Raw genomic sequence first — 26148 nt, 5'->3', positions numbered from 1 at the left:
CAGACTGGCGGGACTGATACGCAGTCCAGACTGCCTCTCCGCCCATGGCCGCAAGGGGGCGCAGCCTGCTCACAGATCCCCTGCTTTCTAAACCCAGCAAGGACCCGACTGAAAAACTCTCCCGCCACCTCCGGGGGGGCGTTTCCCCGCCTCGGCGCCGGGCTGCCGCAGTTATGCCTGGTGTCAGGGAGACTGATGGAGGCACCGACTTGATGCTTCAGGGTCGGCGATTTCGGAGGGGCGGCTCCCAAGCCCGGAAGAGAGAGCTGCCCGTAAGGGTTGCTAGTGTGAGCATGCGCACGTGTGCGCTCAAAACCCGAGGGTCCTGACAGGCACTTCCGCGGCCAGCCGAGCTCTGGAGCGAGGTCCTTCGTAGGCGCGAGATCCGGGGTCTGGGTGCTGGTGGCGGCCCTGGAGCCCCTGGCGCTTGCGTTGACCGAACCGGCAACATGGAGGAATTGGACGGCGAACCCACGCTCACGGTAGGGTCCTGCCGAGGGGCTGGCAGGGCCGGGGGCCGGCCACGGGTGGCCTGGGTGCTTTCCCGCCTTCCGGCGGAGGTCGCTGCCCCGCCCCTCAAGGGGTCAGGGCCCAGCTCGGGCGCGCGCCCGGCCTGGCGGAGGCATGTCGCGAGAGTCGCGGGGCTGCCTTCCTTTGTCTCCCGCTGGCGCCTCGGCCACGCCCACGCACGTGGGTGTTCCTCCCTCCTGCGCCCTGGGCGGGCCTCCCACCCTCCGCCCACCGCACCGGAGAAACCGAACTCGGCTTTTCCCGGGGCGTCCTGGGCGGTTCTCTAGGTTGTCCCCTTAGCTGCGTAGTGCGGTGAGCAGAGTGTTGGCCGAGGAGTGAGGAGGACCCGGGTTCGAGTACGGCCTCGGCCACTTCCCATTTCTGTGACCCTGATCGAGTCACTAAAATGGGGATAATGTCAGTCAAATGGGGGTAGTGACATCGCCTGCTTTGCAGGGCTGGGGTGAGGATCTAGTGCCATAGTATTTTTAAAGCGCTTTGCAAACCCTTGGCAAGTCGCTTCACTTATGTGCGCCTCACTTTCTTCAGCCGTAAAAGGGGGATAATGACGGCACCAGCCTCTCAGGGTTGTGAGGATCGTAGGAGAGATTTGTAAAAGTGCTTGGTACAAAGTAGATGCTGTATAAATCCTTACTCCCTTTTCCCTCCCCGTTCTTCTCCATAGTGAGTACTATGTGTATTAGCTATTATTAATACTGCTATTTAAATGATAACTATAGTCAACATCATTATTATTAGCAGTAGTCGCTAATAACAATTACATCGATGCATTTGATATATAATTATACCATAATATCAATTATAGTAGTGCGAATGACTAATATGGAAATATTTGACCTAATTGTACATATAGAACCTATAAATGATTGCCTACTGCCTCAGGGAGGGGGGAGGGGAGAGATGGAATTTGGAACTCAAACTTTAAATAAAAATGTCAAAAAGTATAGTAATGTGGCATAGTGAGAGGTCTGGGTTTAGTAAACAGCTTTTTTTTTTAAAGCCCTTGCATTCCCAATATTTATACTTGTAGTAGGTGATTAATAAATGTTTGTTGAATTAAAATTCTGCCTCTGACACACTTGATTGTGAGATCCTGAGCAACTCATTTAATTGTTTTGTCCCTCAGGCAACTCCCCAAGGCTTAAAATTAAAACAGAGTTGTGGTTGCATTGCATTGGTGGAGGGGAGGGTCCTAGAATTAGACATTTAGAACTGGAGTGCTTGCCTTTTATAACATAATTGTACCATCTTCCCACAGGTCCCCTCCACACTTTTGTTAACTGCATTGCAGCCACCAGCTCTGGGGCTTCTCCCTGCTAAACCAGACGACTCCTCTTAAGCCTGGTCATTCAGAGTAGTTTTATTTAGTCTTAGTATAGAAATGTGGCATAATTGGTACAGAGAAAATCAGAAATGTTTTCAGAGTGCCTGTGGAAAATACTGGAGACACCCTTGTCTCCACTGACTTTTCCCTTGTGCTTTGGTTAAAGCCACCTTAAACTCAGATTCAACCCAGCTACCAGGACCAGGTTTTTGTTTAGTGCTGCACTGAACATCTGATAATTATGCAATCAGTGACTTTAAGGTGGGCTGGTAGTATATTGTCACCTTGCAAGCTTTCCCAGGTACTTTCTTATTTTAGAGTGAGCCAGCCAATCTGGGACCTCATCCTGTTTTCCTCATTATATTTTCTGAGCTGTTGGCCTTACCCTTCTGCTGAAGCTAGCCATACTTCACATCCTCAGGTCTTTGCCATTCTGTTTCTCTAAGAAAGAGGATGTGTGGGTTGAACTAGATGGTCTCGAAGGTCCCTCCAGTTAATGGATTCTGTAAACCACTGCCGGAGCTAATTAGGCAGAAAAAAGGATATACTTAGGAAGGAGTGCATGTTGTTATTTCTATAAGTAGTAGTATAATAAAGCAGCATTTAAAAAAAAACTGCCATGCCCTACATAAATACCAGCTGATGTCTGCAGAGTGCATGACAATCTTGAAATGACTGAAATAATACTACTTAAGATTAATACTTATTTTTTTAACTGTATCTTATTGATGCTTTTTGTCTTTGCACCAGTCATTTCCCTCCCTGTCTAGATTGCACCCTGCTCTGGTTCATATTCAACATTAGCCCCTTAACTGTGGGTATACTTGCTTGCTGACCTCAGCAGTTCTCATGAGTTTAATTATCATGTCTGTACAAATGATTCCTAAATTCTATATATCCTGCCTTGGTCTCTCCCCAGCATTGCTCATTTATCTCTGTTGGATATTTCAAACTAGGTTGCCTGTAGACATCTTAAACTCAACTTGTCCAAAACTGAACTCATTTTCTTTTCCCTCACCCTCACCCAAGTTCAGTTCTTAGGAGCTTCACTATTTCTGTTACTCACCATCTTCCTTCTAGGCACTCAGATTCGCAATCGTGGTGTTATCTTTAAGTGCTTGTTCTCTCTTATCACACATAGAGACAGTTAGTTGGCATGTCCATGACATCCTTTGCATCTGACCTGTTCTTCCTATTCACATAACCACCAATGTAACTCAAGCTTGCATCCCCTTTCACTGCCATAGCCTCTTAATTGGTCTTCTTACACAGCTACCAAAAGGGATTTTCCGAAAAGTGCAGATTATACCACATTATAGTCCTGCTCAGTGAACTCCAGAGGTTCCCTATCACTTCTAAGGTCAAAAATAAGCTCCTCTTTCTAGCTTTTAAAGGCCTTACAAGAGGTCCTCAAACTACCTTTCCAACGTTATTATTATGCATTACTCCCCTTTTTACACTTTATGGTCCAGTTCAAGCTGACTTCTTGTTGTCCCCCTTCCTTTCTGTGCCTTTGCACTGGCCGCTGCCTTTCTTTCAAAACTCTTCTCAAGTGACATTTTCTACATGAAGCTTTTTCTTAACCCTCCCACCCAATTGCTTTGTATTTATTTTATGTGTATTATATGTGTGTGCATATATATATATTGTAATATATATGTAATATACACGTTTGTAGAATATAAATATATACGTGTGTACATCTATATCTGTACGTTATCTCTTCTGATTGTGTGTTAACTCCTTGAAGGCAGAAATTGTTTCATCTTTTGTCTTTTTATCCCCAGTGCCTGGCACATCATGATAGGTACTTAACAAATACTTACTAATTTTTTAAAATTATTTTTAAATTTATTTAATTTATTTAATATATTTGGTTTTCAGCATTGATTTTCACAAGAGTTTGAATTACAAATTTTCTCCCCATTTCTACCCTCCCTCCCACTCCAAGATGGCATATATTCTGGTTGCCCCATTCCCCAGTCAGCCCTTGCTTCTGTCACCCCACTCCCCTCCCATCCCCTTTTCCCTTCCTTTCTTGTAGGGCAAGATAAATTTCTATGCCCCATTGCCTGTGTATCTTATTTCCTAGTTGCATGCAAAAACTTTTTTTTTAACATCTGCTTTTAAAACTTTGTGTTCCAAATTCTCTCCCCTCTTCCCTCCCTAAGAAGGCAAGCAGTTCAACATAGGCCACATGTGTATCATTATGCAAAACCCTTCCACGATGCTCATGTTGTGAAATACTAACTATATTTTGCTCCTTCCTATCCTGTCCCCCTTTATTCAATTTTCTCCCTTAACCTGTCCCTTTTCGAAAGTGTTTGTTTTTGATTACCTCCTCCCCCATCTGCCCTCCCTTCTATCGTCCCCCCTTTTTTATCTCCTTCCTCCTCTCCTGTGGGGTAAGATACCCAATTGAGTGTGTATGTTATTCCCTCCTCAGGTCTAATCTGATGAGAGCAAGATTCACTCATTCCCCCTCACCTGCCGCCTCTTCCCTTCCTACAGAACTGCTTTTTCTTGCCACTTTTATGGAAGATAATTTGCCCCATTCTATCTCTCCCTTTCTCCCTCTCTCCATATTTTCCTCTCTTGTCCCTTAATTTGATTTTATTTTTTCGATATCATCCCTTCATATTCAACTCACCCTGTGCCTTCTGTCTATATATGTATATATACACATACATATATACATACATACACATACATATACACATGTATATGTATACATACACACACACACACACACACACACACACACACACATATATATATATATATATATATATATATATATATATATATATATATATATATATATATATGCATATTCCCTTTAGCTACCCTAATACTGAGGTCTCATAAATTATACACATCGTCTTTCCATGTAGGAATGTAAACAAAACAGTTCAACTTTAGTAAGTCCCTCATGATTTCTCTTTCTTGTTTACCTTTTTATGCTTCTCTTGATTCTTGTGTTTGAAAGTCACATTTTCTATTCAGCTCTGGTCTTTTCACTAAGAAAGCTTGAAAGTTCTCTATTTTATTGAAAGTCAATATTTTGCCTTGGAGCATGATACTCAGTTTTGCTGGGTAGGTGATTCTGGGTTTCAAACCTAGCTCCATTGACCTCAGGAATATTGTATTCCAAGCCCTTCAGTCCCTTAATGTAGAAGCTGCTAGATCTTGTGTTATTCTGATTGTGTTTCCACAATACTCAAATTATTTCTTTCTGGCTGCTTGTAGTATTTTCTCCTTGATCTGGGAGCTCTGGAATTTGGCGACAATATTCCTAGGAGTTTCTTTTTTGGGATCTATTTGAGGAGGCAATCTGTGGATTCTTTCAATTTCTATTTTATCCTCTGGCTCTAGAATATCAGGGCAGTTCTCCTTGATAATTTCTTGAAAGATGATATCTAGGCTCTTTTTTTGATCATGGCTTTCAGGTAGTCCAGTAATTTTTAAATTCTCTCTCCTGGATCTATTTTCCAGGTCAGTGGTTTTTCCAAGGAGATGTTTCACATTGTCTTCCATTTTTTCATTCCTTTGGTTCTGTTTTATAATATCTTGATTTCTCATAAAGTCACTAGCTTCCACTTGCTCCAGTCTCATTTTTAAGGTAGTATTTTCTTCAGTGGTCTTTTGGACCTCCTTTTCCATTTGGCTAATTCTGCCTTTCAAGGCGTTCTTCTCCTCATTGGCTTTTTGGAGCTCTTTTGCCATTTGAATTAGTCTATTTTTTAAGGCTTTGTTTTCTTCTGTATTTTTGGGGGTCTCCTTTAGCAAGTCATTGACTTGTTTTTCATGGTTTTCTCACATCATTCTCATTTCTCTTCCCAATTTTTCCTCTACTTCTCTAACTTGGTTTTCCAAATCCTTTTTGAGGTCTTCCATGGCCTGAGACCAGTTCACGTTTTTCTTGGAGGCTTTTGATGTAGGCTCTTTGACTTTGCTGACTTCTTCTGGCTGTACATTTTGGTCTTCTTTGCTACCAAAGAAAGATTCCAAAGTCTGAGACTGAATCTGAGTGCGTTTTTGCTGCCTGGCCATGTTCCCAGCCAACTTACTTGACTTGAATTTTTTGTCGGGGTATGACTGCTTGTAGAGTAAAGTGTACTTTGTTCCAAGCTTGAGGGAATGTGTTGTGGTTTTCAGAGCTATTTCTATACAGCCAGCTCTGCCACACCAGCATTCCACCTTCCTCAAGAACCACCAACCTGGACCTGACTCAGATCTTAAGCAGGCTCTGCACTCCTGCCCTGATCTGCCACTTAATTCTTCCCACCAGGTGGGCCTGGGGCCAGAAGCAACTGCAGCTGTAGTTCTGTAGCTGCACCACCTCTGCTGTCCCTGGGGCGGTGGCCGAACTGCGAACTCCAATCACTCTGTCCCCTGCAGCTTTCCCACTAACCTTCTCTGTTGTCTTTGGTGTTTGTGGGTTGAGAAGTCTGGTAACTGCCACAGCTCACTGATTGAGGGTGCTAGGGCCTGTTCCACCCGGCTCCTGGTCTGGTTGGTCCAGGTGCAACCCACGCTGGGTTCTGCTCCTTTCTGCTCCCAGCTCCGTGCGCGATAGACCTTACCCAGCAACCATCCAGGCTGTCCTAGGCTGGAGCCCTGCTTCCCTCTGCTATTTTGTGGGTTCTGCAGTTCTAGAATTTGTTCAGAGCCGTTTTTAATAGGTTTTTGGAGGGACCTGGCAGGGAGCTCACGCAAAGTCCCTGCTTTCCAGCCACCATCCCAAAAACTTATTAATTGACAAAACTAGTTAGGCAAAGCATCCAATACAGATACACTTTGTATGGCATTGTATACCAGTGTTGTCAAACTCAAATGGAAATAGGGGCCATTCACCCATATATTAGAATCCCTGTGGACTACATATTGACTTTGGTCATTTCTTACAATTCTTCTCACTTTTCTCTGACCCCATTTCTTACTGCATAGTAATTAACTGCATTCATATAGCATAGTTTTTTAGCCATTCCCCAGTCAATGGGTACTCATTTTGTTGGGAAGTCTTTGCTCCCACAGTCACTTTTCCAACATAAGTCCATAGTGAAATCCCAAGTGCTGAACTTATAATGACACCAATAGTGTATTAATATTCCTCTCTGCCCATAGACATTCAACGTTGACTGTTCACATCTTGTGTCATCTTTGCCAATTTTCTGGGTGAAGTAAAACCTCAGCATTGTTTTAATTTGTATTTTTTGCTATTGGTGATTCAGAGTGTGTTTTGATGTGGTCATTTGTGGTTTACAAATCTTTTGAAGATTTCATATCCTTTGCCAGCTTTTTTTGTTGACATGAGTATCACAGATAATGGGAGGAGCATAGTTTCCAAAGAATTGAACTTTTTAGTTATCCAGAGGGCAGTGGAATGATGCATGCCAGGCTATGACATGTTACAAATAAAGAGAAGTAGCATAAAGGAGGTCATTAGAGAGATATATGACCAGAAGGGGAGGGGGAGCAAGGATCACTAATGCCCACAGACATTTATGGAAATATCAGGTATCTAGAGGGATTGGAAGGCCTGCAGAGGATTTGTGGGAGGATATGGATAAGAATCACACAGGATGAGAAGGTGTGGTGTACCGCAGCAATGCCAGTGAGATTACAGATTCATCCAAGTTTTATTTTAGGTACAAGGTAACAAACTAGTCTGATGTGATAATAGCTGACATTTATATGGTGTTTTAAGATTTACGAAGTCCTTTGAATACATTCTCAATGGATCCTCATGATAACCCTGTGAGGTATATATTGTACAGGTAGGATGATACCCACTTTGCAGATAAGAAAACCAAGGCTCAGAGAAGTTGAATGACCAGGTAATCCATGGTCACAGAACTAGTCAGCAAAGGCAAAATACATTAAATAAAGTGTATTTTAAAATCCAAAAACCATTCTTAGCTCATGGGCTGTACAAAAACAGGCGACAGTCCAGAGTTTGCTGACCCCTGCACTATAGCATGGCAACAGCCTTTAATGAAATGTGTGATTCTTAAATTGTCAAAAGTTGATTGTATTTGCCTCATTTAGTATAAAATCCAACAATATCAGTTGTCCATATCCAAAGATGATGCTACTGACTATCAGTTTGTATTCTGAGTTGTTTACTTATGGGCAGTATGGGTTTTAGTTGTAACACTCCTCTTAACTATTTGCATTTGTGTGACGGGGTGCTCTGTTTAGGGGCACAGTCTGTCACTGTGGAACAAAACAACTGAAGTTGTGTTTATTTGTGTTTATTACAAGGGGATTGGTTCAGTGACTTGGCTTATATGACTCCCTAACCAGCCACCTTGGTAGAGTACCACATTTATACAGGCACTTAAGAAGTATTTTTGATTGCTTATTACTGATTTTAGGATTGTGTAAACAAATCATTTGAAACTTTGAGACTTCAGGTTTTTTTCATCAAGGAGAGTTTGACAGTTATCATGTTTTCCTTCTTTCTAGTTGATTCCAGGGATAAATTCCAAGAAGAGGCAAATGTGTTTTGACTGGGGACCTGGGGAGATGCTGGTGTGTGAAACTTTGTTCAAAAAAAAAGGTAATTAATTCTTACTTTCTTTTTGTGCAGATTCCCCTGGGCAGCCTGTATTGGTGTGTCTGTATTGTTAGGGATCTTGACCAGCTGGGGCATGAGGAATTTGCACTCACTTCTGGCTGTTTTAAATTTTGGAAGCTTATATATAGTTCTGTAGACTTGGTCATGATTGAGAATCTCATGAAGCCTGAATAACATCTAGTTTAGAATAACTGTCAGTGTGATAGATCTTCCTGGTCTGAGGATGAGCATGTTTCCTGCCTACTCTTTAATTAATTCAACAGGAGCTTTTATTTTTTCTTTTTTCTCTACCCACTAAGTGAAGTAAGAGTGAAACTGTGTTTCACTCTCCTTAACAGCTGCTCTTGATAGAATGACACTTTCAAGATGCTTTGGCTAGCTCTTCTTTTCTATTTACAGGGTTAAATAGATTGAATAATGTTTTACTTTTATGAGATATCAAGGGCTAATTGCTGGCAGCATGGCCAGAGATGTCTTTATTAGGAAGAATGCATCCTTTTATTTTTGTTCTTATGAACACCATCAGCTGTTGAAGATGGGTCCAGTGTATTCAGTGAAGATTTTTTTCAGCAGTAGCATGATGAACTTTAAAAAAAGCTCTTGTGAATGTTACTGCACTGCTTGCTGCCCCTTCAGCTGGGAAATCTTGCTGCTTTTTAGAGATTTTCTTATTTTTGAGGGAACTTTATTAAAATACATAGTTTCTTCCTTTATTGCAAGAAGCATATTAGGTCTAATGAAAGACTTATTTGTGAGATTTAGGGTAAATTATCTGTTTTTCAGTTTGACTCTTTCTTGGCAGCTTTTTTTCTTAATTTCCTAGTTTAAAATATTTATTCCTTTTGTTATATCCCTAGCAGGAACTCTCTTGCAAAGCAGGTCTTCAGCCACCACATTAGTGGGGATCCACTTAGGAGAACCTTATAGAAAATATGTCCAGATGGCACTTTTATATGTTTAACAGAAAAACTTGTCAGCACTTCTAGTGTGTTAGGTACTAGGTGGGAACACAAGAGTCTGTGCTCCATGGTTATTTTTGTTTTCTGTTATACTTATTGAAATTCTAGTTCATGCAAACCACCGAACACCAATACAACCTGTTGTAGAAATTGTTCCTGTGTAAGAAAATTATGTAGACATGTGGTTTCTATTTTCAAGATCATCATGAAACATTGGTTGCATTTGCTGATAAGACACTAAGTAGTCAACTTTTCTGTCATCTCTATGGAGGGTGTGTGTATGTGCTGTTACAAGTATTACAAAAATTATCTATTTAGAGCACATTATTACTTTGGCAACAGATTTACTTTTGTTAACTGTTTTGTACAAACTAATACTAGATGTAAAGCCTTTAATCACATACTAGCTTATTGAGGATTGAGAGAGATAGCACATTGAAAGTTGAGAGGGTGTGCTGTGCAGTCGTGGTAGATTACAGGTTTACCATGAATGATTTATATGTAGATCGTTGATAAGTGGCTGTACTCTTCTATCTACTGTTTTGGGTTTCTTTCGTGGGACCAGCAGCAAATTAATAAAACTGTAATAGTTAAATAGAGGCAGGGCGGTATAGTGGATAGAAAACTGGCCTTGAAGCCAGCCAGGAAGAGCAGGGTGGGTTCAGGTTCTTCCTCTGATGCATATTGGCTGTGTGACCCTGGGCAAACCATTGAACTTCAGTGTCCCAGATAGCTCTGTTAGACTCTAAGTTATAGAGGTGTAGGCATGCGTTGGCTTTTGTTAAAACATTTCTCCTCCTTTCCCCCAGTCTCTGATAATGAGGTGGCCCTTCTTTTGTCAAGGTCCTTCTTGTCGAGACTAAGGGAATGTCTTTCTACAGATGTTCCCTATACAATTGAAATCACGGGTTCAATGTCTAGCCCTATAGTTAGATATTAAATTTAATTATGTAGGTTTTAGGAGAGAGTATCTTTATTTTGTTCCATTTCAGAAAAAGAAGAGAAGGTGCTGGGCTGCCCTTTCATCTATATAGTCCAGAAAGATATAGATGTTTACTCTCGGATCCTACGGAAGCTCTTCAATGAGTCCCACAGCATCTTTGTGGGGCTCCAGAGGATTGAGGAAGAATCGGCAGGAAAGTCCAGGAAAGCTCAGTAAGTAGCACCTCATATTATCTAACTCTGAAGTAGCTAGTGCCTATATAATACCCATTTTGCAGATGAAAAACCCTAGACTCAGGTTAAGTGACTTCCCTGGGGTTACACAGAGTCAGAGTTGGGACTCTAACTCGAGTTCTCTTTCCATTATGCCATGTTAACTCTCTGAAAAGCCAAAAGAAATAACTCCCAACTGATTTGGCAAGTTGAACTTGTTGTAATGGATAGTAAGATCTCACAAGCTCAAGTTTTCTTGGACTTTGAGAAATGTACATTATCTAAAAAAAAAAGACTATCTTAGTAGGATGTCCCCAATTACTTGTGCATTACCTCAGACCATCTTTTTCTAAGGGTTAATTACTTAGTTGGGGCTGTGTTGGGAGAATGGAAATTTAGTCACAAAAGAGATCAGTTCTTTAAAGTGTGTTTTTTGGCTATAACTGTCTCTTAACAAGGGAACGGAAAACTAGGACGGACGCAGCCATTGGCCTTATATTGTGTTGAGGTTAGTTACCACATGGTGCCAGTAATGAGGGTGATTCGCTGTTAGGCCTTTTAGGTACTTTTACATAGAAAAATGGCTAGAGATATACCCTGTCCAGCCTTCTTATAAATAGTCAGCATTGGTCTCAGGGGTCTCAACAAGATGGATCAATGGAATCCATCACCACAACTGGGAAATAACTTAAAATTATTATCCTATTACGTGTGCTGCTCTTGTATCACTTGTACAACTCATCCTGTGGACTTTGAATCAAATTTCCCTGATTCTTTTTTGGGGGTTGAGAGGAGGCGTGGGGTGAAGGAAGAGGGAAATAACAAGGAATTGGATTTTGCTGTGGTTTTTTTTTAAACATCCATGTCATTTAAAAAATGTTTGTTTTGACCTGGCAGACACTTCCTAACCAACACCCAAACAAGTCTCTCACAGAATATATTTTTTAAAAACAGTTAAGCAAAATTCCCTATATTTATAATTGAAACTGATAATATGTGTCACTTTACATTTTGTAGTTTACTATTTAGTAACAGAAATTTGGTAACAACATTGTTGATTTTATTTGACCTAACTTTTTAATTTATTTTTTCATTTACGTTGTTATACCTTCATTTATTCTTTGGCCTCTGCTTTCTTCATATACACTTTACACGAATCTTTGCTGAATGTTATTTTTTAAAAAATTTTCCCAATTGTATGTGAAAACAGTTTTTACATTTGTTTTTTAAAATTTTGAGTTCCAGATTCTTTCCCTCTCCCTTTCCTGATCCCTCCATGAGACAGTAAGCAATTTGATATAGGTTATACATGTGCAGTCCTGCAAAACATTTCCATATTAGTCATTTTATGAAAGAAAATACAGACCAAAAAAAAACCACGAAAAAAATAAAGAAAGTAAAAAATAGTATGCTTTGATCTCATTAGACTCCATCAGTTCTTTCTCTAGAGGGGGATAGCATCTTTTTTTAAGTCTTCTGAGGTTTTTCTGAGAGCATCCTGCTCATCATTTCTTATAGCACAGTTGTATTCCATTACAATCATACACCACATCTTTTTCAGCTATGCCCCAATTGATGGGCATCTCCTCAATTTCCAACTGAATGCTTTTTTTAAAAAGGCCTTTTTATTCTTTACAGATTGGTTCGAGTGAGTAAAAACTATCGGTCAGTTATAAGGGCCTGCATGGAAGAAATGCATCAAGTAGCAAGTAAGTTATTTTGTGATGGAATTTGAAATATTTTTAGACCAATATGAAATTACTTTTGTTATAGCATCTCTCTTTTTCTCCTCAAGCCTCTGATAATGAGGCCAACCCTTCTATTATTTGTGCCCTTGATTTCATTACCATCCTTTTCCACCAACTTGCCCCCTTATAATCATCCTTTCTTTCTCTAATTTCAAACTCTCCTTACCCACTGGTTCCTTCTCTACTGCCTTCACATGTACCCAAGTCACCCCATCTTTAAAAAAGCTTCGCTAGATCCTTCCATCCCCTCTAACTATCTTTCCTTCATTTCTCAGCAAAACTTATAGAAATAGCTGTTGGCACTCCTTGCCTCCACTTCCTCTCACTACAGCCCTTTGTATCTGGCTTTATTCAACTGAAACATCTCTTTCTAGTTACCAGCAATCTCTTAATTGCCAAATCTGATGGTTCATTCCTCAGTCTTCGCCTTCTTTGGCCTCTCTGCTGCATTTGATACCACTGACAACCTCCTCCTAGTGGGTGTGTGCTCCTCTTTGCTCACTGCTTCCTTTTGGTTCTTCTCCTATTTGTTTGAGCTCTCCTTAATCTCCTTGATTGGCTCATCATCTATATTGTGCATGCTACAAGGGGGTATTCCCCAAGTCTCTGTCCTAGGCATTTTTCTGTCCCTACAGACTCTCTCTCAGTGACCTCTTTACTTCCCATGAGTTTAGCTATCATTACTTAGATCTGGAAATTCAGTCTCAGTGTTTTTCCTGAGTTTCAGTCCCATATCACCAATTGCCTACTGGATATTTCAGACTGAATGTCCCAGGGACATTTCAAACTTAACATCTAAAACAACCCATTATCTTTTTCTTCAAACTCAGACTTCCTGTTTCTGTTAGAAGCACCACTATTCTTAGAGTCTTCAAGTTTGCAACTTCAGTTTATCCTCAATTCCTCATTTTCCCTCATTCCACATATCCATAGTCAGTTTCCAGATCTTATCATTTCTCCCTCCATAATATCTTTGCGCTTGACTCCTTCTCTACTCACAGGAACCTCTCTCTCTCTCTCTCTCTCTCTCTCTCTCTCTCTCTCTCTCTCTCTCTCTCTCTCTCCCCCCCCTCCCCCCCCCTCCCTCTCTCCCCCTCCTCCCCCCCCCCTCCCTCTCTCCCCCTCTTTCCCTCCCTCCCCCCCCCCACCTCTTCTCTCCTCTCTTTCTTTCTCTCTTTCTCTCTCTTGTCAGGACAATTGGGGTTGAGTGACTTGCCCTGGGTCATACAGCTAGTACGTGTCTGAGACCTGATTTAAACTCAGGATCTACTGACTCTAAGGCTGGTACTGTAACCACTGAGCAACCAACCGTTCCATTTTATACGCTTATCTTTGGCAGTCATGGACTACTACCTCCTCTTCCAGGCATACATGTCCTTGGTGACTTCTTTTATGTCAGTTCTTGCATGCTAGCCATTATTAGTGCTATGATAAAACTTACTTAACTCCCTCTCTCCCCCATTATGTTTTTTTAATCACATTTTATTTTATTTTTACAAAAACTTGTCTTCTCTTCCTCCCATCTTCCTTCTTCCTCTCATTGAGAAAGCAAAAAACCAAAACAAAACCCTGTAACAAACATATATAATCAGGCAAAACAGATTGCTGCAAATTTGGCCATGTGAAGTTTTTTTTTAAAAGTCCCAATCTGCATCCTGAATCCGTCAACTCTGTCAGAAGTTTTGAATAGCATGTTTTATCATGAGTCCTCTAGAGTTGATGGTTAGTCATTGTGCTGATCTTAAGTTTTTCAAAGTTGCTTTTCTTTACAAAATTGTTATTATTGTATAAATTAGGCTTCTGGTTCTGCTCACCTAAGTCTCCAACAGTTCATACACAACAATTCAGGTTTCTCTGAAACCATGCCCTTCATCATTTTTTATAATACAACAGTATTCTGTCATATTGATATACCATACTTTGTCCAGCCATTCCCCAATTTAATGGACATGCCCTCAGTTTCCAGTTCTTTACCATTACAAAAAAAGCTGCAATAAATTTTTTTCTACACATGGGTCCTTTTCCTTTTTCTTTGATCTCTTTAGGAAATAGACTTTTGAGTCACCTGAAATTTTTATTCTTCTGAGATAATGATGTAAAAACCAATAAAATAATCAAAAGAAAAAATTATAGATTCTGCTAATAGCAAGGTCAGAGAGAAATCCTATAACAAGTTTCAAGGGAAAATAGTAAAATTGTGCTCATTGAAAATATTTTTGTTTGTTTTTGTCAGTTGCTGCTCAAGATCCAGTCTGTGGTCATCAGTATAGTAGTCAGGTACAGTTGCATCTATTATGTCTATATCAATAACTTTTTTAAATAATATTTTATTTTTTTCCACAATTACATGTTAAAACAATATTTTACATTTTTTTAAGTTTTGAGCTCCAAATTCTATCCCTCCTTTCCCTTCCTCTTCCCTGAGATGGCAAGCAATCTGATATGGATTATACATATGTAATCATGTAAAACATTTCCATATTAATCATTTTGTACAAGAAGGGAAGGAAGATAGGAAGATAGTATGCTTTAGTCTGTATTCAGACAATATCAGTTCTTTCTCTGGAGGCAGATAGCATGTTCCATCATGAGACCTTTGGGATTGTTTTGAACCACTGTATTGCTGAGAATACCTAAGTCATTCATAGCTCTTCATCTTGTAATATTGCTGTTACTGTGTACAGTGTTCTGGTTCTGCTCATTTCATGTAAGTCTTTCCAGGTTTTTCTGAAATCATCCTGCTTGTCATTTCTTATAGCACAGTAATATTCCATTATAATCATATACCACAACTTGTTAAGCTATTCTCCAATTGATGGGCATCCCCTCAATTTCCAATTCTTAGCCACCACAGAAAGAGCTGCTATAAATATTTTTGTACAAGTAGTCTCCCCCCCGCCCACTTTTGTAAAAATCTCTTTGGGATGCAGACCTAGCAGTAGCACTGCTGGGTATGCAGTTTTTTAGTCCTTTGGGCAAAGTTCCATATTGCTCTCCAGAATGACTGGGTCAGTTCACAACCCCAGCAGCAGTGCATCAGTGCCCCAGTTTTCCCACATCCCCTCCAACATTTATCATTTTCCTTTTTTGCCATATTAGCCAAACTGATAAGTCAAGGATATCAGTTATCAAAAAAAATGTAAAGGAAGGTGTTCTAACTGCATTAGATCTCAAACTGTATTATATAGCAGTAATTATTAAAACAGTCTGGTACTGGCTAAGAAATAGAGTGATGAATCAGTGGAACAGATTAGGTACACAGTACATTAAAGTGAATGACCATAGTAATCTAGTGTTTGATAAATCCAAAGATCCAAGCTTTTGGGGCAGAAACTCATTATTTGACAAAAACTGTTGGAAAAACAGGAAAACAGTATGACAGAAACTAAGTATAGATCAACATCTCAACCCGTATATCAAGATAAGGTCAGAATGGGTACATGACTTACATATAAAGTGTGATACCATGAGCAGATTAGGAGAGCATTTTCAAACAGAAATCAATGCTGTCTGTAATCACTTGGGACAAAGCTCTGCCATCTCTAATGGTCATAGTTGTTGGCTGGCCATTCTTCCTAACTCTATTGTAAGATCCTTGAGAGCAGAGATTGTCTTATACTTGCTTCCCTGTCTCAGAAAAAGGTTTTGCACATAATAAGACTCAAGAAATATTTTTGATTGATTCTTAATCATCCAGTGGAAACATTCATCCTAAATTTGCCAGATGGATGTAGCTGCTACCCGGGATTGAGAGCTGGGTTCTTAGATCGCAGCCATATAGTTAGTATGGTGTTAGCATTTTCACCTATTTTTAGATGTTATTTTAATAAAATGTCTGAGTCTGAAGCTGGGAACTGAAATACAAGTGTTCTGCTTTCCCCTTTCTCCAGTGATTAGAGAGCTTACCCTCTCTGGAACAAGAAGATTAATTTGCAGCTTATTTTATCTTAATAGTGACCTTGTTATTTTCTGTCCTGCATGCTGTGCCAGACTTCAGCAGAACATTTATTTTCTCATGCAAAAGCTGTGACACCAGTTGGTTTTCTGCCCGCTTTGTAGCTCGATCCCTGCTCTGCTCCGTTATCACCACAGAGTGGTTCTTCTCGATTCAAGTCTGTTCTTGATCTTTCCCTTAGGTTTCTATTCTTTCTGCAATGGAACTGATTTGGAACCTTTGTGAAATCCTCTTTATTGAAGTAGCCCCAGGTGAGAACAATTTGATGTTTACATGGTCTTCAAAGTATTTAAAGGTCATTGCTCTTCCCCGCCTTTACTTTCTTGTTGTTTCTATCTGTTTTGTAGGATTTCTTGCCTAAATTACTGTTCTCATCTTTCATCCTTTTCAAGGATGCTTAAAGGCAGGGACTTTCACTTTGTCCCTAGTGCCTTGTACAGTGTCTTTCACATAACGTACATTGTTGATCTTGTGGGTGAATTTCATCAGCCTCACCATCAGAAGCACTTAAATATCCAAAGGTGTGTGATATTCTGCATAGCGTTGAATGAGAAGAGTAGTAATGGCACCATTAAGACATTCCAGGAGATTAAATCATCGGGTAGATTCTCTCTTTACTCATTTGAAAGCATATCCTTCTGTCTCATATTTTTCATAGAATGTTTTCTATTGCCTTCACATGTATTTGTGTCTGTGTCTTGTCCCTCTTGTTCGAGTATAGGCTGGTAGGTAGGGGACTGTTGTGAATTTTCATCTTGCATCCCTCATTCCTAGTATCATGCTCTGCACACACAAAGCACTTAATAATGTATGTTGAATTGAATTCAGGTTGAAATCCAGAGAATTTTGAAGATTTTCTTACAATTAAGTGGAAAGAAGGGAGATTAACTCTGGGAATTCGATCCTTGGAATCATCGTTGCTTGTCGTGATAAATTGTTAAGGGTGCAAAATTGTGTTGCTTAGGGTGAGGATAACTATGAAGCTGCAAAGGGCTAATTGATATTTCATTTTGTGGCTGGGGCATTAGTTATAGTGGCCCACATCTATATATAATACTGGCCATGGCCATTAATTTGATAGCAAGAGTCAGGAAGTAGGGGCTATGGATGTATAGGTGCCAGTTTCAGTTCTGCCTCTGGCACAGTACATTTTCAGGGAGCTACTTATTATAACCAAGGATATGCCATTAATATTAATTGATAATTCCTCATAACCAGCCTCTGTTCCTTAGCTTATGCATCCCTAATGTGTGAAAATGAAAGTTACGACAGGAAACTTGAGGATTAATATGTGACTCTAGTCTTTGCTCCCAGCTGGCCCTCTACTCCTTCACCTCCTTGACTGGGTTCGACTGCACGTGTGCGAGATGGACAGTTTGTCTGCAGATGTTCTTGGTAGTGAAAATCCAAACAAACACGAGAACTTCTGGGATTTGGTGAGAACCGAATACAAGTGGGGCCCCTCTTCAAAATGTTGGTACCAGGTGCTCTCGGGTGGGTTTGCAAGCCAAATGCCATTTCCTGTGGGTAGTTAAGATGACCAGTTGAAGTCATTACTGTAGAAATATTTTTCATCCTTTCTGTCCTGTCCCAGGGAAAATAACAGTAACTCACATTTAGAAAGCGCTTTAAGGCTATAAAAGGATTTCCTCACAACATCTCTGAGAGGTAGTTTGAATGTTATCATTTTTCTTTTCCCCCTCTCATTGCCTGCCTAGATATTGTGGGTTGAGAAAGACAGAGTAGTACAGAAAAACCCACCATAGATGACAGACACCCTTCTCCCTTACCCTCCCTTCAAACCATTTCACTGAACTAGAGCTGCCCAAAATGCATCCAGCCAGTGGGAAAACCAGCCACCATAGGGAGTGCCTCAGCCCTTTTCTTCCCTTCATAGCCCACCCCTTCTTAAGACCTATCAGGGTCACTAGGCAGCAGGAAGACCACCACCACTGGAGGCATCTTTTCCCCTTGTCTTCCCTTTGTCCCCTCCCTTGACTTCAAGCCAGTCAGAACTTATCTGACTGGCTGCAGTAGGGAAGATCCTTCCCCCTTGCCATCTTTTCTCTCTGTCCCTGGCTCCCAGCTACCCCTCCAGGTTACTTGATGGCTCATATCACTCAGATCAGATGAGAGTCACCAACTGTTCTTATAGTTGAGATGAAAAACTCACCAGACCTTCTATCTGTTTTACCATTTCTTTTCTGATATCCTGCAGTCTTTAATATGTCTTGTCTCTGTGCCCTTCAGACCCCCTGATCCTGTCATCTGACCTCAGGACCCCCTGAGCCTTGTCATTTGTTAGCTGCTTCACTCTTGGGAACTTTTTTATGTTTTGTGTTCCCCAGTTAAGAGTGTGAGTTCCTTAAGGGCAGGGAGTTGGCACATAGTATTTAATATCTTTGAATACCAATATTTCTTCATTCGTTTTACAGATGAGGATTTCCCATGATGATGTAACTAGGAAATATTAGAGGCATAATGGGAACATAAATCCAGTATTCTGTCCACTATCCCATGCTGTCTTTGGAGAGAGCACATTTTTGATGTATAGTCAGTGAAGATCAACTGAAAGGAATTTGTAGTTAAATTTAGAATGTTGTTGCAAAGAAGTTCCCTACCTCTAAGGCCAGTTCCAAATCTTATTAAGTCCTGCTGCCCAAGGCCTAATTAGGTGGTAGCAGGGAAGTTCTCTAACCACAGTGGATAATGCAGGCCTTTTCTAGTGGTCGCCAGGGGAGTTGTGAAGACCTTTGCTAAGGTGTGATACTGGATCTGGAATTAGAGGATCTGGGTCTAAATCCCAGTTCTATTAATAGCTTTATGACATTGAGCAAACCACTTAAAAGCCCTTTGGGCCTTGGTTTCCTTACCTATAAGTGGAGAGAAATTGAATAAGACATGATCTCTAAAAGAATCCTATGAGCCTATGCTTATTCCTGAACCTCTCTTAGTTCAGAAAAATCTTGCCAGGGATGAAACCCATTTGGGACAATAGGTGAGCATTGGTCTGCTTTCTTTTGGTTACTGGAAGATAATTAAGAATTGATTCTGTTTTAAAAACTGGAATTTGGCAAAGGGGTTAGTATCTGCCCACAGGACCTAGGGGTGGTTCCTGATCCTTTGTTGGTGTAAAGCGATTCCTGTGAGGTAAGGGAAAAGTCTCTGTTAGACTATAGAAGTAGATGCTTTGGATTCCTGGAGCTAAAAACTTTGTTTAGAGAGATAGTGTCCTCAACTCGGAACTAGCAGTGGGAACTCTGGCCCCCTGGCTTCCCTGTAGATAGATGGGTTTGGGGTCTTTTGCAGGCAACTCTCTTCGTGCTGCAGGGCCGCCTGGATGAGGCACGGCAGATGCTGTCCAAAGAAGCTGATGCTAACCCTGCTTCAGCCAGCATGTGCAGAGTCTTGGGGGACCTGATGAGGACAATGCCTATTCTCAGCGTATGTAGGAATAGCCTCATTACTGTGCAACATGTCCATATCAAGGAACCAACCAAATGGGGCTGTGGGAAAATTACTTTTTAAAAAGTTGTATTAATGCTTTTTCACGTTGTTTTCATTTCCCAGTGATGCTCCTTCCCCCTCCTGTACAGTAGAACCCTCCCTCACTAGTAAAACAAATCACTACATTGGCTGTGTATCTGGTAACTTTACCCATAATCTGCCTAGAAGTGGAAGGAGACCTATGAAGTCCTGACTGGTCTATGTTGTGATCAGAATCCTGAAACTTTTCAGGGTTGTTTTCCTTTACATTGCGGTCATTGTATAAATGGTTCACCTGGTTTTGCTTACAGTTCGTAGAAACACAAATTTTTCTGACTTCTTCATATTTGTCATTTCTTTCAACAATGATATTCCCTCATGTACATGCACCAGTTTTTCCCAGTCTGTGGCCATCTATTTTGTTTACAGTTCTTTACTACTACAAAAAGTGCTGCTATAAATATTTTTGTACATAAAAGATCTTTATCTTTTTTTAACCTATTTTGGATAGATGCCTAATAGTGTTATTGCTGGTCCAAAGGGGGGAGGAAGGGGACGTTTCATAGTGAACCCTCTCCCTCTGTAGCCTGGCAACACGCAGACGTTGACAGAACTGGAGCTGAAATGGCAGCACTGGCATGAGGAATGCGAGCGACACCTTCAGGATGGCACCTTTGCTTCTAACCCCCACTTGGAGTCCCTCTGTAAGGTGTGTGAGCATTGAGGCTGGGGAGACTGTCAGTGGACTTGTGGACCAGGGGTTCTTCCCCTCCTTTAGGGGTCTGGGGAAATCTATGGACACATCCTGAAAATAATGTTCCTAAAAGTATAAAATAAATATATGGGACAACAGAGGAAAACAGTTATACTGGAAAACATCTAAATATCTTTAAAAACAACTTCACAGTCCTCTGGTTAAGAACCTCTGCTCTGCCTGGTTAGGCCCAGCAATAAAAGTCGAGCCCTGTCCTGTCCGAGGAGGAGCTATCCCAAGGGAGATATGCATATGCCTTTGTCCTGGGGGTGAGAACTTGTGCTAAGGGGAATGGACTGTGCTGCACTCCGCCCTCCCTGAGCTGACCGAAGCCTCTTCCCTTAGATCATGCTAGGAGATGACAGTGCTTTACTGGAGCATAGGGGACTTCTCAGTAACTGGTATCATTTTCTGGTGTCTCGGCTCCTCTACTCGCACCCCACAGTGAAACCCATTGAACTACACTTCTATGCCCAGGTAAGTCTGAGGTCACCACCTCGGTGGTGGGAGGCGCCTGTGTTCTGGAAAAAAAAAATCACTTCCCCTCTTCCCTTATCAGATCTTGCCTTGTAACAAAGAACAAAAAAAGCATCTGATACAGAAACCTTGTGTTAACGTTTCTCTGTAATATTCTATTCCAATAGATGCCCAGTCTCCACTGTGAAAGAGGGGGTGTGTTTCACTATACCTACTGCAGGACATTTGTTAGTTTTTCTGTTACTCAACAATTCAACTTCATTTAATGTCTACTTTTTTCATTCATTTCATTCATCAGTTCACACAAATCTTTTTATTTCTCTGAATATTTCACATTAATCATTTCGTAAAATGGTGGGTTTTTTTTTTTTCAATTCTCCCCTAATCATTGGGCACTGACTTTGTTTCCAGTTCTTTCCTATCGTAGAGAGTACTCTTAGGGATATTTTGGCATCCGTTGGACCTTCACTGGGGTATATGCCCAGGGAAGAGATTACTAGGTATGGACTATTTAGTCAGTTCTCCTGTGTAATTCCCACTTGAATTCCAGAAGGTTACATCACCTCACAGCTCTATCAACAGTACATTATTGGGGTAGTTGGATGGCACAGTGGATAGAGCACCGGCTTGGAGTTAGGAGGACCTGCATTCAAATCCAGCCCCAGACACTTGCTAGCTGTGTGGTCCTGGGCAAATCACTTCATCCCCATTGCCTCAAAAAACCCAAAACAAAACAGTGCACTGTCATGCCTGTCTTCCCACAGCCCCTTCAACATTAATTGTTCTTATCAGTTTTCATTTCTACCAACTTGTGGGGAGTGAGGTGAAACCTCAAGAGTTATTTTATGTTTCTCTTACTGTTAGTGATTTAGAGTATTTTTTTTGGTGGTGTTTAGTTTGCAAAACTTATTTTGAAGTATGTTAATATCCTTTGATCACTTGTATATTGAGGGATGGCTCTTGTTGTTGTCAGTTCCCAGCATATCTTGGGTATCAGACTTTTGTTGGTGGTGTTCCCTCTTTGTTGATTTTATTAGAATAAAGCTTTTAAATTTTATATAATGAAAATTTACCATTTTGTCCTTATAGAATTTTCTCTATTCTTTGTTTTATTAAGAATCATTCCCTATCCATAGTTGAAAAAGGTACCTGATCTTGTTCTCTTGTAATTTTTTTATGAGTGACCTTTTAGATTTAGGTCATACCATAAATGTTGGCCTAATCCTAATTTCTGATAAACTTCCTTCCAGTTTCCCGGCAGTTCTTTTCAAAAAAAGGAATAGATTCCAAGGTGATCTAATGAGGTCCTCTTTGGGTAGATCCCATCACCTTTCCCTGGGGTTCCCAACTTTGTACCTTCATTTTGCCTTTCCCCAAGAACCTTTATCCACTCTTGTAATTGAGTTCTTATCTTGCCACAGTCCAGCCTAGATCTCTTTCTTGGAGGGGATAGTAGTCCAGAACCCCTGGACAACATTTTGATGGCAGCCTTTGAATTTGACATTCATCAAGTCATCAAGGAGTGCAGGTAGGAACCTCTCTGGTCTTCTCTGTGTACCTCACCTCTTGCCAATGTCTCTCCCTCTCAAGTAAGTCATGCCCCTATCTAGCTGCAGGTGATGATCACTTTTCCTTGAAAAGGGGGCAGTCTTCCTGACGGGCAGATATAAATAGAGCTACTGTAGGTCCCTAGCTGTTCATATTACATCCAAGAGAGTAGGAAACACCTCATAAGAAAAAGCTGCCCATGTTGATATTGTTTTCAGATCTCTTCTAAACCCATCTTCCTTTTTGCATTGACATCTGCCTCTACAGCATTGCCCTGAGCAACTGGTGGTTTGTTGCTCACTTGACAGACTTACTTGATCACTGCAAGCTTCTCCATTCTCACAACCTCTAGTAAGTATGGCAGATGGTGGTGGCAGGGAGTGGGCAACTTGTATGATGCTCCCTAGAGAAGGGGTGAATTGAATAAGCAAGATAGAAGTGCAGAGTCTGACTGAGAGTTAGAACCTAAACAGGAGAAAGGCGTTGGTTGCTAATAATCTCATGGTAAGTTTTATTTCAGTTTTGGTTCCAATATGCGAGAATTCCTTCTGCTTGAATATGCATCAGGACTGTTTGCTCATCATAGGTAGGAATACCTGGGAAGGCTTGGGAGTTTTCTGGTAAAATTGGGGGAGGGGTGGCTTGGACATGCAACCAGCTACCTACTAGCAACAGGGGCATAGGACATTTATCTCAGTTGCTAGTGCCTAGTTTGCCCAGAATAGCAGTTGGACCCACCCTGGGTTGCCCTGTACCCTTCTTCCTTTGGGGATTTTGTTTTCAGCCTGTGGCAGCTAGGTGTGGATTACTTTGACCATTGTCCAGAGCTGGGCAGGGTTTACCTGGAGCTACATATTGAGCGGATTCCCCTAAACACAGAGCAGAAGGCACTCAAAGTACTTCGGATCTGTGAGAGGAGGCAGATGACTGAACAAGGTAAGGCGGGCCCTATTCTTGACTGCTTGTATTCTGTGTTGAAGTCAGTGAGCCATTGTACTTGTCACTACTACTGTATGCCAAAATCAGGGTGAGGATTAAGTAGCTGGAGGAGGTCTCTTCACTGTCAGTCTATACCAGCTAGATAACGAAAAAATATGGGGAGTGCAGAAGAGTTAGTTATCTACTACAAATGCTGACATGCTTACGAGCTAGAATGAATCAGGGAATAGGATTACTAGAAAACACTCTACCTCTGTTTAAACAGTCCTTATTTTCATGGGAATTGTATCTGGTAGCCCCAGCTGTAGTCTCTGTAGCATGACCTAACAGATAAGAATGCATTGGAGTCACAAAGATGTAGGGTCCAATTCCATTTCTAACCCTAGCTGTGGGTCCTGGACTGGTTCTTTAACTGCTGTAGGCCTCACTTCCCTTGAGGAAGCAGTGTGCTATATTTTGGGTTAAAATTCTGCCTTTGCCATTTACTATCCCTCTGACCTTGGGCAAGTCACCTAACATTTCCTCATCAAATGAGATAGACTGATTGTGTAGTTCTTTCCAGCTCTATCTCCAAACAAAATTGTAAAGATTTCCTCCTTCCTCTCTCTCTCATGCCCCCTTTTTCTCCCTCTAAAGGATTTAATCTAAACTTAGATGTTGAATGATAAAACCTTAAGGTACTACTATCTTTTCCTTTGTTAAAAGGAGAGTCAAGACTAAATAGTGCTCAAGACCCAAAGTACTGAAATCTGTTAGATGTGATTTGAGGCACCATTCCAGGAGAGGGAGACATTCTGGGGCCTATGGGGTCCTGCTGTTGCTCCTTGAAATCCAACATTTGGCAGCCACCTCCTAAGGACAATTCTGTGATATTGGATACTTGTGGGCAGGGCAGTGAGGTGACTGTGGCACTGAAGATTTCCAGTCCTGTCTTTGAAGTTCTATACTTAGCTGGAGTGAACATGTGGAGTATAGTGGGAGGGTAAGTCATGAAGAAGTGGGATAGGAAGTGCCCTGGTAGATGTGGAGAGGCCGGTCTAGAATCTGCTTTTATCTTCTTCCTTTTGGAAAGTTCGAAGCATCTGTAAGATCCTTGCCATGAAAGCTGTCTGCAATAACCGCCTGGGCTCTGCCTTGTCCTGGAGTATCCGAGCCAAAGATGCAGCTTTTGCCACCCTTGTCTCAGATAGGTGGGTTTGGGCAGGGTTTTCATCCTCATTCTTACAGTCGGCTGGAGGGAGGTTTTACCAACTTTTCTTCGGTCTTAATAGAATGGGAAAGTACCTGCTGCCCTTGACTTCACCCAGGGTATTTCTCTGTAGGTTCTTAAAAGATTACTGTGAACGGGGCAGTTTCTCAGACTTGGATCTCATCGACAACCTGGGCCCGGCTATGATGCTTAGTGATCGTCTGACTTTCCTAGGTATCTGCCTCTCAGGGGTTGCTCATCATGCCCAGAAGAGGGTACAGATCATGTCTCCGTCAGTCTGCCTGGGCCTGGGAGACCAGGGCCATCCTCTACTGCAGTAAAACATGTTAGGATCTTGGCGCTACCTCACTGCTTCACATAGTGGCCATTTGGGGTGGGGGTAGGGGCAGGACAGGGAGTAGGCAAGGCTGAGGATGTTCTTTTATATTAGTAGAACCCGTGGTTTTCCTGAATCCAAGGCCCCATTGTTATTTGTCATCAATCTGAGTTTCTCTCTCTTGAATCAATAGGAAAGTACCGTGAGTTTCACCGGCTGTATGGGGAAAAGCGCTTTGCTGATGCTGCTTCACTGTTGCTGTCACTGATGACATCCCAAATTGCTCCTCGATCCTTCTGGATGACACTACTGACTGATGCCCTTCCTCTACTAGAACAGAAACAGGTGTCAGCCCACAATAGTCTTTCCCTCTCTGTGGATTTTGGCACTTAGGAATTGATACCACACAATCCAATAATTGTAATTTGTCAGGTTATACTCTTTTTAAAAAATCTCTACCTTCTTCCAGGACTTAACCAACTAGTTACAGACTAGGTTGTTTACTATTTTTTAAACTGGTTTGACTAGTGAGGGCATCTCTGGAGCCGAAACCCTGCCTTTGAATTATTAACAGAGCTCCAAGCGTGGGGGTCTGGGGGAGTGTGAATTTAGGAGCTGTGAGCTCCCATGTTCTGCTGATCGTACCTATTTACTTTTGAGAATTATAGCCTTGGCCTATGCTAGAGCTTTATGCGTAGTCCTTGGTCAAGTAATGTAATCCACCTCCTTCCCCCAACTCCCAATCCTTCCTTAGGTCATCTTTTCTGCTGAGCAAACCTATGAGTTGATGCAGTGCCTAGAGGACCTGACGATAGGAAGACCAGAGCCCAGAGATCTTGAGGGCCAGAGACCCCAGGTACTTGGGTCCCAGTCAAAGTGGGAGGCTTGCACATTGGGTGAGGCAGGGGCTATGCCTAACACACTGTGCTTCTAGGAGGATGATATCGAGACAACCAAAGTGGAAATGCTGAGGCTTGCTCTTGCACGAAACCTTGCACGGGCGATTGTGAAAGAGGGAACCTTGGAAGGCTCGTGAAAGGGCCAGAGAAGCTGCCAGGACTTTGTAGGGCAGTGTATGTTTTTCTAAAAATAAATGCTTTCTTTTACAAATAAAAGGACCTTTCTGTATTCAATCAGGAAAGATGGTGTGAGCTAGGAAAGTG

At 41.5% G+C, this 26148-nt stretch overlaps 1 protein-coding gene across 1 annotated transcript; it reads left to right on the top strand.

Moving 5' to 3' along the window:
- The first annotated feature begins 294 nt into the window (after window positions 1-294).
- On the top strand, window positions 295-26094 carry NUP85 (nucleoporin 85). The gene is made up of 19 exons (XM_036756590.1): window positions 295-482; window positions 8327-8420; window positions 10390-10552; window positions 12191-12261; window positions 14534-14577; window positions 16437-16506; window positions 17570-17691; window positions 19565-19699; window positions 20328-20450; window positions 20841-20972; window positions 22394-22500; window positions 22788-22871; window positions 23041-23106; window positions 23305-23456; window positions 24532-24649; window positions 24782-24882; window positions 25179-25330; window positions 25740-25841; window positions 25920-26094. The coding sequence occupies exons 1-19, from the start codon at window positions 450-452 to the stop codon at window positions 26019-26021; spliced, it is 1971 nt and encodes a 656-aa protein (XP_036612485.1). The 5' UTR covers window positions 295-449; the 3' UTR covers window positions 26022-26094.
- Window positions 26095-26148: the final 54 nt, after the last annotated feature.

This window comes from Trichosurus vulpecula, chromosome 4, assembly GCF_011100635.1.
Source record: "Trichosurus vulpecula isolate mTriVul1 chromosome 4, mTriVul1.pri, whole genome shotgun sequence".
Lineage (NCBI taxonomy): Eukaryota > Metazoa > Chordata > Mammalia > Diprotodontia > Phalangeridae > Trichosurus > Trichosurus vulpecula.
Note: the sequence above shows the minus strand (reverse complement) of the source record. Positions and strands in the feature narration are given on the sequence as shown.